This window comes from Haemaphysalis longicornis, unplaced genomic scaffold, assembly GCF_048455015.1.
Source record: "Haemaphysalis longicornis isolate Haplotype H1 unplaced genomic scaffold, Haemaphysalis longicornis Haplotype H1 scaffold_9, whole genome shotgun sequence".
Lineage (NCBI taxonomy): Eukaryota > Metazoa > Arthropoda > Arachnida > Ixodida > Ixodidae > Haemaphysalis > Haemaphysalis longicornis.
In genome coordinates, this window is record NW_027526460.1 from 88,928,250 (window position 1) to 88,940,819 (window position 12,570).

The window sequence follows — 12,570 nt, forward strand, 5'->3', positions numbered from 1 at the left end:
TTTTCCTTGCCCGCAACCGCCGAGGGTTTCAGGAATGCCTCGGATGGCGCAGGCGGTGCGGTGGGGATGGGAGCTGCCGCTGGTTCCCCCGTCTCCACCTCCTCCGGGCCCTCACGTGTGGTTTAGGACGCAGAGCGGAAGTTGAGGATGCAGCATCACTCCCACCAGACGCGGTTGTCTCCACAACCGCTGCTGGCTCAGCAAACGGTGTAGAGATGGGATGGGCCTCCAGAGGCAGCCCAGGTGGGGGCGGGGGCGGGACAAAGTCTGACTCGCAGTACCGTGTCCCCGCCGAAACCAGACGCCGCTCCGCCCCCCGGCGAACTTCGTCGGCGTACCTCCCCAGAGGGAAAGAGGCGAACCTCTTCCGTGCCTCTGGGAAGGTGATCTTTTCAGTGACCTTGATGTTTATGATTTTCTTTTCCAGTTGAAACTTTTCACATTTCCTGGAGTAGGCCGCGCGTGGACCCTGGCAGTTTACGCAAAGAAATCGTTGCACGTTACAGTTTTTGGACAGGTGGTCGTTCTGGGCGCATTTTGCACAGGTAAGTCTGCCGCGACAGGTGTTCGTGCTGTGACGCTCCCCGAAAGGAAGATGCCGTCACGCTACCAACTAGGTGGGTCCACGCAGAGTTGAGGGGAAATGAGACAACGCAGGCTCAAATATACCATTTAATTAACAATAATTAGTGCTGGTGCCAGTGCGCTCACCCGTTGAGAGGCTGGGACTCGGTAGAGGTGGGTCAGGTGGGCGGCTGGCGCCGGGTCGTGGAGCCGGGAACTCTTTCACATGCGGCGTTGCGGTGTGCACGTGCTCGTCTGGGCCGTTGAGTGGGTACCGGAACTCTCGTGCCGGGCAGCGCAGGTGGTCCGTACTCCGCTGGACCGTGGACGCAGTCCCGAGATGAGGCCGTTGGCTGGCTGGTCAACGAAGTTCGGGAGAGTCAGAAGCCGGAGGTCCCCTCGTCGCAATCTCGGCCCGGGTTGGGGAGGGAGCGCGCGATCGAATGACTCCTACGGTGGGCTTCCTCGTTCGGCCTAGCCGGATGGTGCACCGTACGGAGAGAGTCCTGGTGCCTCGTTCGCTGGCCTTCTTATACCCTCCTTGGGTTGCTGCAGGGAGGGCAAGGACGAGCTCGTTGTGGAATACTGCGAACCGGCCGGTCATCGCCCCGCGTGCGGGCACGCCACCCTGCATGCCTTCCGGGCGCTTCAAGGGCAACATTTCTGAATACGCGGGGGGGTGCATGTTCCGCGCGCGCGTGGTCTTTCCTCGTGGCAGCACGTGTTTGTCCGCGCACGTTGTCTCGCCACGTGGGAGCACGTTTTTGTGTGAGCACGTGTTGTCCGCGGCAGCCAGTGGCGACGTCCGACCGTCACAGCGCCGTGCCCGAACCATTGGCCCTTGAAACAGCGCTGCGGGTTCGGGATGTAAGGCCGGACTGGACATCGCACAAAACCTGCATTGATGTATTCTGAAAGGCTCGACCTGTCAAAAGTTAAGATGGGGTGCTTTGTGGGTATTTGTTTGTCCTCTCTACGTATGTTTGTGCGCCTGACCCCTTTTACTCCCTGACCTCGAAGGCCTTCCAGCAGGTCGGCTTCAGTTTCATTCAGTAGATCGTGATCGGAGATCACGCCCTGGTAGCTGTTTAAGCTGCGGTGGGGCGTGTCCCTGATGTCAGAATCAACGATTCGGGTCTGGCTCAAGAGTTTTTCTGCGTGCTGCTGCATGGTGAATTCCACCAGCAATTACCCAGTTCTTTGTTTCATGGCTTTGCACGCCTCTATTCACATGACGTCACCGCAGCGCAAACGTATGCTGGCACCGGGGTCGTGCAAGCGGCGGCCATAACGGTGGCAGCGATCAAACTTTTTTGGGCGAGCTGGGAGGCGATGTCTTTATGTTAATGTTGTTATCATGCGCGGAGTTGACAGTGATCAGACCGGTGGTGGTTGTTTGGTTGTGTTTGAACACTTGTGGTCCAATTTGGGTGCAGTCGCTTAAAAGTGCAATGAAGAAAAAGCAGCGGTGCTGGTGGCGTCGATCCGTCCCGGCTCTAGAACCTCGAAAACCGACGCTGCGCTTCTGCCTACAGTGGAAGGCTCGGACATTGAATATTACCTCGTTCACACGATTAGTTCCGTGACGCATCAACCCTTTAAAGCCGTTAGGTCACTAGGTGACCACAACCGTTTGACTAGTGGCTGATCGTTCAGCGGCCACAGCTGAAACAAGTTGGCGGCGGCGTCATTGTGCGCGGAAAGGTAAGACCTTGCCCGTATCGCTTTGGATTAGCGGCAGTGACTGTGTTTATAATTTCGTACGACAGAAACACCGGTGCTGGATGCTAGCGATCGCACTTGCAGCAACTCAAACTTTTGAGACTTCGCAAAATCGGGGCGAGGCAAGGAATCGAGAAAGACACGCTAGTCTTGTCTGATACGTTTTGGCTCTGTTTCATACGTTATCTTGTGTACTGATAAGCTCACACTCGGGCGCTCTCCAGCTAGCGGCTAAAAATGCTCGAATGAGCGCTATCGCGAAGCCGGTGTTCGTACGGCGCATTTCAAGCTCGGCAGATCTCGGCAGCGCTCGAGCGCAGCAATGAAACGGGAACGCTCGCAACTCAGTCCTCGACAGGGCGATGCTTTTCATGGACAATTGCAACCACGTTGCGAAAAAACTGTACTGAGAGAACAGCCAGGTAATTCAGCTGTTTCAGCTGATTTACTGATTAGTAGCTCCCCTAGTTTTTGTTGAGTACCTCGTAAGCATTACTTTGCTCATGCTTAACTTTTCATCATTCGCTCAGGGATGCTTATGCCCCTCTGTTTAAGTTCAGCAGTCCATGTCATAACGAGTAACCTTTACACAAGCTCTGTTATTGATGGCTACAAGTAGTGTTGACATTTGTTTGCGCTGTTCCCAATACATACTTCATCACCCTTTAACCACGCTGTTTACATTCGCAGGTGAAGAACTCCTAGGCCCTGTCGACAGAGCCACTGGAGCCATGGCTGCTGCTGAACGGATGTAGAGGCTCAATGTGTCCGACTCACCTCAATGCTTATTCTTTGTCGACGTGTGTGTTTAACGATGTATCAATTAGTAGTTGCTTAGTGGAATCGCCATGTTGTGAGCACATTGCTTATGATTTTTTTCTTGTAAGGAGGCAGTCGCAGTGTTTCTCCCGGAGTTGCCGCTGGTGAGGTTAAAATGCAAGTTGTACCGCAAATGTGTCTGGTCGTTCTTTGTTCACTATCATCGCTTAATGTTTGCAAATGTGGGTATTCAAGTATTCATTTCGTTTTTAATCTTAATTGTCATCTTGTTTTGCACACTGAAGCAGCCCGTTCAGTGTTCTTTTTACTTGTGTAAAATTTTATTGTTTGAATATTTATAAGAACCACTTAGCCACAGAATGGTCTATGAGAAAGGCGAGACGTTTATTATACGTGAACTACTATGTACATATGCACACATCATTGCCAGTCTCTGATTCCTAAAGCAGTCGAGCTCATGTTACATTTGAACCACCCACAACTGCCAATAATATGCTATCACCTGGTGGCAAGCTGTCGAGTATGCTGTACTCTGTCACCTTCCTGTTGCTTGTCCTGCCTCTCCAGCCTTCACAAATAAGAGCACTGACTCGCTCTCGGGCAATCACAAATAGAAACGTGGCGGTATGGTGATTATTGTAGCTAGACCACATCTTTGCACTAAAGATGGCCTGTTAATAAGCACTTCGAAACCCATGCTACAACTGCCACCAAGGTTCCAAATGCCTGTATGAAGCACGTGGGCACGGTGCGCCCTAGATATCCTTGTTCTGGCCCTTTTGCAATGTAAACAGGTGCACATACACAACATTGAGCCCCCGGCGTTCCCCAATCCTTGTCCGAGTCGCTTGACTCACCTGCAGAAAAGGGGAGGGGCTGTGTAAATAGTGGCATAGTTGCACTTCTTGTCCTCAAATGCAACTACAAGCTACACCATTTTGTTTTGAACGTCCTTATATGTGTGTACATCTTTCACAAGTATTGTAGTTCTGACTCAGGTCCCTGTAAACAAAAGGGCAGCCAGTAATAAAAAAGAAACATGAAAACTTGAGTGTAATAAATTACGGCCTCTAGCTATGTCACCGATGTCAACACATCCATTCACACTTTGTGCTGGAAGGTTGCAGTACTGAGCTATAGGGCCTGCAACTTCATGGTACTTCTTTTTGTCGGCTCTCATGGACCATTTATGCCTGCAACAATTGTACGAGAATTCCTTACCCTGCATCTTATGCGATGGCAATGAAAATATCCATGGCACAACAGCACACATTTTCTTCATGCACGTGAACATAACAGGGCAGCATTCAGAACAATGCCCCACAGTGTAATTAGGGCACAACATATCGTCTTTTTGCTGTCAGAAGTGCTGTTTCAAATAAACTGGTGGATGTAATAAAACACAAGAAGACCCACCTCACTATGTACTGCACTTGTCTCATAACCACAAGGCAGACAATCAGGCCACCATGTGTCCAACTTGTGCTGCAGAGTGAGAAAATACCTCAATCGAAGCAGCTTTGGTTAAGTCTTAGCCGTGTTGAGTAAGTTTCATCTATCAGGTAGTTTCCACGCAAAATGCAAGCAGACGCAAAATTGTTGGCGGCAATAAGAGGAAACAATCAGGTCATCGAGAGGTCTCATGTAATCAGCGCCGAGCCGTACGGTGCATGCGGGAACATAACAGCGTACGTTTCAAGCTTTTAGATGCAAAGCATCTGTTGCTCTCGACTCCGTCGTCCGTCGTCCGTCCATCCACCGGCCCAGGAAGACACCGGCAACAATTCCGCTCCAGGAGCCCTTTAAGGGGAAGCGTGCTTGTCTCGTGCCGGCCCAGGAAGACACCGGCAACACTGTCGCTCCAGCATCTCATCGTCGAACAAGCATATCGGGCCAGCAGGAGCAGAACCCTGATTGGTCCGTTAAAATGACGTCACACACACATTAACCGGATGTGACCTCTGATTTTTTTTTTCTCGCCAGGGCAGTCATTTGGCAATGCGTGAGTTCAGAGAACGGTTCTCTGTTCTGTGGTTCATCCTTTGTGCAACGCCAGACAGCCAGGTTCGAGTGATGTCATTACGCGGAGTTTTAGTTGGCGACAGCCAACTCAAATACATGTGCAGGTTGCGGCTGCGCTTGTTGCCGTTTGTGGAGACCTGTACACTTAGCTTCGGTGGCCACAACGCACCCCGGCTGTCCGAAGCAGTGTCGCGCTTGCGTTGCCGGCCGGCAGATTTCGCCGTTCTCTATGTTGGGGGGAACGATCTAGACCGGACCGGCGCAGATACGCAGCGGATATGTGACAACATCAAGGTGTGTACAGAGGAAACACTCGCACAATTTTTTTTGTGGGTGAAGGCGGGATGGACATCAAATGTCGCCCTGTTTGTGTTGTAGGCCCTGGTGACCCAGCTGCAGCGCGAGGTGGCCCCTGCCGTGTACGTCTTCAGGTGTTGCCTCGTTGCATCCAGTCGGCAAGCGCGAGTTCCACTCGTCGCTTGCTGAACAGGAAGCTAGCGGCCACCCTGAAGCGTATGCGGGACGTCTACATACTGAACGCCGAGGTAACAATGGACAAGCTCGTATAGGCCTACGTGTATGGTTTTGTACTCTAGTGGCTACGTATAACTATATTTCTAACGTGGCCTTAAAAAATTAGAAATTGTACACAACTTTAGCCAGTTTTGCGTGGAAGATATATATGTATAGAAGGTACCATTCTGTTGTAAAAACATGTTGACCGGCCACGTGCTTCGCCTGCGACGTCACTGTGTTCTCGAAATGCATGTTATCAAACTTGCCGTACCCCCTAGCGTTTGCGCTGAATTACGTTTATAGAGTCGGAAATAGGAGCTAAAAGTCCCACTTTGTATGAAACTGGTTTAATACCCCGGCTACATTAGAGTCCGAATGTCATTTGAACCAAATGGGGTGCTTCGAATGTCATTCAGCATCCGCCGTGCTACACTACAATTTCGATGGTATTTGAAAGATTTCACTATTTCTCGCCGTGCTGTATTGGCACTGTTGTCGCCCCGTTCCTAAACGATCAAATTTAGGAGCAGTCTAGGGCAGTAAAATTATGTCAAACTAGAAGAGGCACCAGTTTTTACTCTAATGTGGCGGCTGTCTTGCGCAGTTTTTTTGCGACTGACCCACTGGTTTTGAGAGTATTAAAATTAAATGTTTGTTTCATATTTTAAGTAAATCAGCAGTGAACAAAGTTCCACAAACAAATATTTTGTTTGTTTTACGTACGGAAGTATTACATATTTTATTGCCGATCGAAGACGCTGCGTGCGAGTGCTAGAAATGGAATTTGAAATCCCAAATGTCTCTTTTGGTGCTTATTTGGCTCGAATGTCATTTGAGCCGAATGGCATTTCAAAACCTAGTGTAGCAGGGGCATAAAAAGAACCTATTTATGGCAGAGAGTCGCACTAAATGTTTGCATACATGGTTAAAAAAGAACTTAGTAGTGAGCCGATGCCTTCTTCGCATTTCTTCGCGAGTCCTGTTGTTACCAAACAACAAATATCTGTACTGTGAAGTGTGCTTGCATTTGCCTTGACAGTCTGCTTGCTTTGTGGTTGAATTTGTGCGCAGCACCGTTTCCTGAACGCGACCAAACAGCCGAAGCGGTCCCTGTTTGCCGCGGATGGATACCACGTGTCCAGGGATCGTTGATGATGATGATGATGGTTAGGTTTTTTTTTGCGCAAGGCCAGCTGGGGCAAAGAGCGCCAAGCAAAATTATATAAGAGAAAACAGTGGCTACTAAAATGTCTAAGCCAGAATAACAGTAAAGTCAAATAACCGTTTGTGTTTAAAACCGTTTGTGTCCGCCCAGCCAGCAAGTTTGTTCACCCCAAGCTGGACTTGGCGTTCACAAATTGAAAAGTTACACGACTTAAAAGATATTTAAACGTCATCTACATATACAGAACAGGAAATTGTTGGTGGCAATGCCTTCCGGAGCGAGTTCATCTTAACAATGAATAGTGTGCAGCTCAGGACACCGCCTTGAGGAACGCCATTTTCCTGCACATATACATTGGAAAGTGCATCGCCAATCCTCACTCGAAAGGTCCTTTCCGACATGTAGCTAGTGAGGGTGTTCAGCATGTTGCCGGAGACACCAAACGACTTGAGGTCACTCAAGATGCCATACCGCCAGGCAGTGTCATAGGCCTTTTCCATATCAAAGAAGACTGTTATGCAAAACTGATTATGGATAAAGGCATCTTTTACATATGATTCCAACGCAACCAGTTGATCGTTGGTGGATCTCCCAGCCCTGAAGCCAGCCTGATGATTGATGGTTGGTGTTTAATGGCGCAAGGCCGACGAGGGCAAAGAGCGCCAGAGAAGTTATTTAATGAAAACAAGTGATTACCACAAAAGGTAGGTATAAAATGTGTAAACTGGACATAGTAAGATCAATAAAGATAATGGTGATGGCTGGTGTATAGGGCCAGATGTGATTACGCATGATAGGAAATGAGGTTTAAAAACTTAACATCTGACAAATATTTAAAAACGCGTTTGACAGAAACCATGGCATCGTCACCTAGAAACAGAGATGGGTGTAGGGGAATATGTTGTCTGTAGAGTTCTCTGAAGTGTTTGTGTCGTGTTGTGTCAAGTGCCTTGCATTGTATGAGTATGTGGACTACGGATAGGCCCTCCCCACACCTGCTACACAGGGGTCTTGGAGATCCCGTGAGCAGGTGCGAGTGCGTTACATGCGTATGGCCTATCCGTAACCTAGCTAAGGTAACTTCAATGTGCCTGCTGTGTGAGTCAGTAGTGTATTGTCCCAGGTGTGGTTTTATTACATGTAGTTTGTTGTCTGTCTGTTCGCTCCAGTCTGCTTGCCAAGTTTTACGGAGTTGTTGTCTAATGTGTGGCTTGAGGTCTGTGTAAGGTAGTGTTGACATGTCGACTGTGTTTCGGAGTGCAGCATTGGCGGCCATTTCATCCGCCACTTCATTACCGCCAATGCCAGAGTGGCCTGGCACCCAACACACAGTCACCCAAGGTTTGAAGAATAAGCTATCATAATCGTTCTCAAGACAAGATTAATGACATGGTTTTTTGATGACTTTCCGGATGATAATGCACGGACGACGCTCAACGAATCTGTATAAATGACGGATGTAGGAATATGATGTTCAACTATGTGACTTACAACTAGAAATATGCCATATGCCTCTGCCGTAAAAATACTTGTATTAACATTCATTGTCCCACATGCTTCAAAATTGGGCCCATGCGCAGCACAAGACACCGCAGTGGACGTTTTAGATGCATCGCTGAAAAACTCTGCAGCCCTGTATTTATTCTGCAGATGCATGAAATGCTGCAAAATCCCACTTCTTGGTGTCCTGTTCTTATTGTATTGTACGAAAGACAAGTCACATGCTACAGGACGAAGATGCCACGGTGCTACAAGATCAGTGTGAGATGATTTGAATGTGTCTAAGAGGGAGACCTCATGAATAGTCACCTCGTCCCTCACTCTCTGCGAGAAGGGAACGGAAATTGATGGGCTGTTTAAAAAGAGTTTAGTTGTGGACGTATCATTAAAAACCGGTTTAAAGGGATGGTTATTCATTGATGAGATTTTGGAGGCATATAGGAGGTCAACATAAGTTCGCTGGTACGCTAAGCACCATTTGTCGCACTCTGCATAAAGACTGTGGACAGGACTGGTACGGAATGCCCCACAAGACAGGCGAAGCCCCAAGTGAAGCACTGGGTCGAGCATTTTAAGTGCTGTTTTTGTGGCTGACCCATACACAACGCTTCCGTAGTCCAACCGTGACCCCACCAACGCGGCATAAAGTCGAAGCAGGAGTTGTTTGTCTGCACCGTACGATTGGTGAGACAGGACTTTTAGAATATTCATTGTTTTTAGGCATTTTTGTTTGAGTCGTTTTATGTGGGGTATGAATGAGAGTTTCTCGTCAAACACCACACCCAAAAACTTGTGCTCTCTTTTTACTGGAATCGAGTCACCAAAGAGTTTTAAGTCGGGATCGGGCAGGATGCCCCGCCTTTTTGAGAATACAACGCAGGTACTTTTAGAAGGATTAAGTTTAAATCCATTTTCATCTGCCCAGCGAGAAAGTTTATTTACCCCAAGCTGGACCTGACGTTCACAAATGGATATGTTACACGATTTGAAAGATATTTGAACGTCATCTACATACATCAAGCAGGATATGGTTGGCGGCAGTGCCTTTCGGAGAGAGTTCATCTTAACTATAAACAAGGTGCAGCTCAATACGCCACCTTGAGGCACGCCATTCTCCTGCACGTGAACGTTTGAAAGTGCCGAACCGACCCTGACACGACATGTTCGTTCGGACAGGTAACTTGAAAGAGTATTAAGCATGTTACCTGTCACACCATAGGATTTTAGGTCTGCAAGAATGCCATAACGCCATGCCGTATCATAAGCTTTCTCGATATCAAAAAATACGGTCATGCAGTACTGTCTGTGTATAAAGGCATCCTTAATGTAAGATTCCAGTGCAACTAATTGATCATTTGTGGATCGCCCTGCCCGGAAGCCTGCCTGGCAGCTCTCGAGAAGACCGTTGTACTCAAGGAAGTACACGAGCCTACGGTTTATCATCTTCTCTAGGAGCTTGCACAGGCAGCTTGTCAAAGCAATGGGCCGGTAACTAGAAGGAGAGGAAGAGTCCTTCCCTTCTTTTAGGAAAGCCACTACTATGGCCTCCCTCCAAGAGCGAGGAATGTGCCCCGAAAGCCAAATCTTGTTATATAGGTGCAGGAGTGTTGATGATGATGGATTGATTTTATTGGCGCAAGGCCGACATGGGCAAAGAGCGCCAAACACAAAGTGATTTGATAGGAGAGAACACGAAATAAAATCAGTTAAAAACAATGAGCACGGCTGGTGTAAAGGGCCAGGGTGAAGAACAAGAGTGGTTAAAAATTAAATAAGGTGGCTGGTGTATAGGACCAGGGGTAAAACTATGGGTGATAAGAGATGAGTTGTAAGCAATGAACTTCAGATAGGAACCTTAAGGTTCGCTGAACAGAGAACATGGCTTCATCTCCTAAGAAGTATGACGGGTGTGGTGGAATATGTCGTGTGTGTAGTTGTGGGAAGTGTTTTCGTCGTGTAATGTCGAGTGCCTTACATTGTATGAGGATGTGGATCACGGATAGGGCCTCTCCGCACCTGCTGCACAGAGGTCTTGGAGACCCCGTGAGAAGGTGCGAGTGCGTTGCATGAGTGTGCCCTATCCGTAATCTAGCCAAGGCGACTTCAGTGTATCTATTACGTGTGTCGGTGGTGTATGGTCCCAAGTGTGGTTTTATTACGTGTAACTTGTTGTCTGTTTGTTCACTCCAGTGCGTTTGCCATGTTTTGCGAAGTTGTTGTCTGATGTGTGGTTTCACGTCGGTGTAGGGTAATGTGGTTATGTCTACTGTATTCGAGAGTGTAGCAGCAGCAGCCATTCGGTCCGCTGCTTCGTTCCCGGATATACCACTGTGGCCAGGGACCCAGCAAAGAACCAGTTCAAACTTGCGTACATACACCGACATAATACCCTTGACTATTAGATTTACAACGTGATTTTTCGAAGACTTTGTTGACGACAACGCCCGCACGACACTGAGGGAGTCTGTATATATAATGGATTGTGTGATGTGACTTTGAAGTATATGATTGACAACAAGAAGTACACCGTAAGCCTCTGCCGTAAATATACTAGTATGACTATTCAGAGTTTTGGTGACACTAAGGCCGGGCCCATGCGCCGCGCAGGACACAGAGGTGGAAGTCTTAGAGGCATCCGTATAAAATTCAGAGCACTCATACTTCTGCTGCAAATACAAGAAATGCTGCAGAATTGCACATGTGGGAGCTCGGTTTTTATCTACATGTGTGAATGATGTGTCGCATGAGACAGGGCGGAGATGCCATGGTGCTACGAGATCTGTTACAGAACTTTGGATGGTATCTAAAAAGGAGACAGCAAGCTCTGACGCTTCCTCTCTAACTCTGTAAGAGAAGGGCGCAGAGAAAGATGGTCGATTTAAAAGGAGTTCAGTCATGGAGGTATCATGAAAAACTGATTTAAAAGGATGGTGAGGCATGGATGAAATTTTAAACGCATAAAGAAGGTCTGTGTATGCTCGCTGACATTGTAGGTTCCATTTGTTGCACTCTACATACAGGCTTTCGACTGGACTAGTCCGAAAGGCACCACAGGACAAGCGGAGCCCTAGATGAAGCACAGGGTCCAGCATTCTGAGGGATGTTTTAGTGGCTGACCCATAGACAACGCTGCCATAGTCCAATCGTGAGCCTATCAAGCTAGTAAAAACACGCAACAGAAGCTGTTTGTCAGCACCAAAAGAGATGTGCGAGAGAACCTTCAGGATATTCATTGTTTTTAAGCATTTATGTTTTAGTTGTTTTATGTGTGGGATGAATGTGAGCTTTTCGTCAAAGATTATACCTAAAAACTTGTGTTCCTTTTTGACAGGAATCGAGACACCGTGGAGTTGGATGTCTGGATCCGGCCGGATGCCACGCCTCTTGGAAAACAAGACACAAGTGCACTTCCCTGGATTAAATTTAAAACCGTTGCTGTCTGCCCAACCAGCTAGCTTGTTAACACCAAGCTGGACTTGGCGCTCGCAGACAGACAGGTTACAAGACTTAAAGGATAATTGTACGTCGTCTACATAAATTGAGCAGGAAATCGACGGTGGCAATGCCTTCCTCAGGGAATTCATTTTCACAATAAAAAGGGTGCAACTTAAAACTCCACCTTGTGGCACTCCATTTTCCTGCACATGCACCCTAGAGAGTGCATTTCCAAGTCGCACGCGAAACGTCCTTTCGGACATGTAACTGGAAAGCGTGTTTATCATGTTACCCGACATGCCAAAGGACTTCAAGTCGTTAAGGATGCCGTACCGCCAAGCAGTATCGTACGCCTTTTCAAGATCAAAGAAGACTGTCATACAGTACTGCTTGTGGAGGAAAGCATCTTTGATATAAGACTCTAATGCAACGAGTTGATCGTTGGTAGATCGCCCCGCCCTGAAGCCCGCCTGGCAGCTCTCGAGAAGGCCATTGTACTCTAAGAAGTACACAAGTCTCCTGTTTATCATCTTCTCGAAGAGCTTACACAGGCAGCTTGTCAGGGCAATGGGACGATAACTGGCGGGAGAGGAAGGGTCCTTCCCTTCCTTTAGGAAAGCCACTACTATGGCCTCCCTCCAAGAGCGTGGAATGTGCCCCGAAAGCCATATTTTATTGTATAGGTGTAAGAGTGTTTCAAGAGTGTCTGGGTGTAGGTGCTGTATCATGGTGTATGTAATCTTATCTGCGCCTGGAGCTGAAGGTTTGCACGAGCTCAGGGCAGCCCTCAACTCATAGAGAGTGAATTCAGAGTTGTAAGAAGTTTTTGATCTGTCTTTGTCGTGTAAGGGCTTTTTTTCTGCAGA

General features: G+C 48.0%; 1 protein-coding gene across 1 annotated transcript in view; it reads left to right on the forward strand.

Moving 5' to 3' along the window:
• Positions 1-3,796: 3,796 nt before the first annotated feature.
• LOC144153302 (uncharacterized) overlaps positions 3,797-12,570 on the forward strand; it is a 28,998-nt gene continuing 20,224 nt past the window's right edge. The window contains exons 1-2 of the mRNA XM_077684954.1: positions 3,797-3,814; positions 5,467-5,543. Of these exons, the coding sequence (XP_077541080.1) occupies positions 3,797-3,814; positions 5,467-5,543 (95 nt within the window). The remainder of the gene's footprint in view (positions 3,815-5,466; positions 5,544-12,570) is intronic.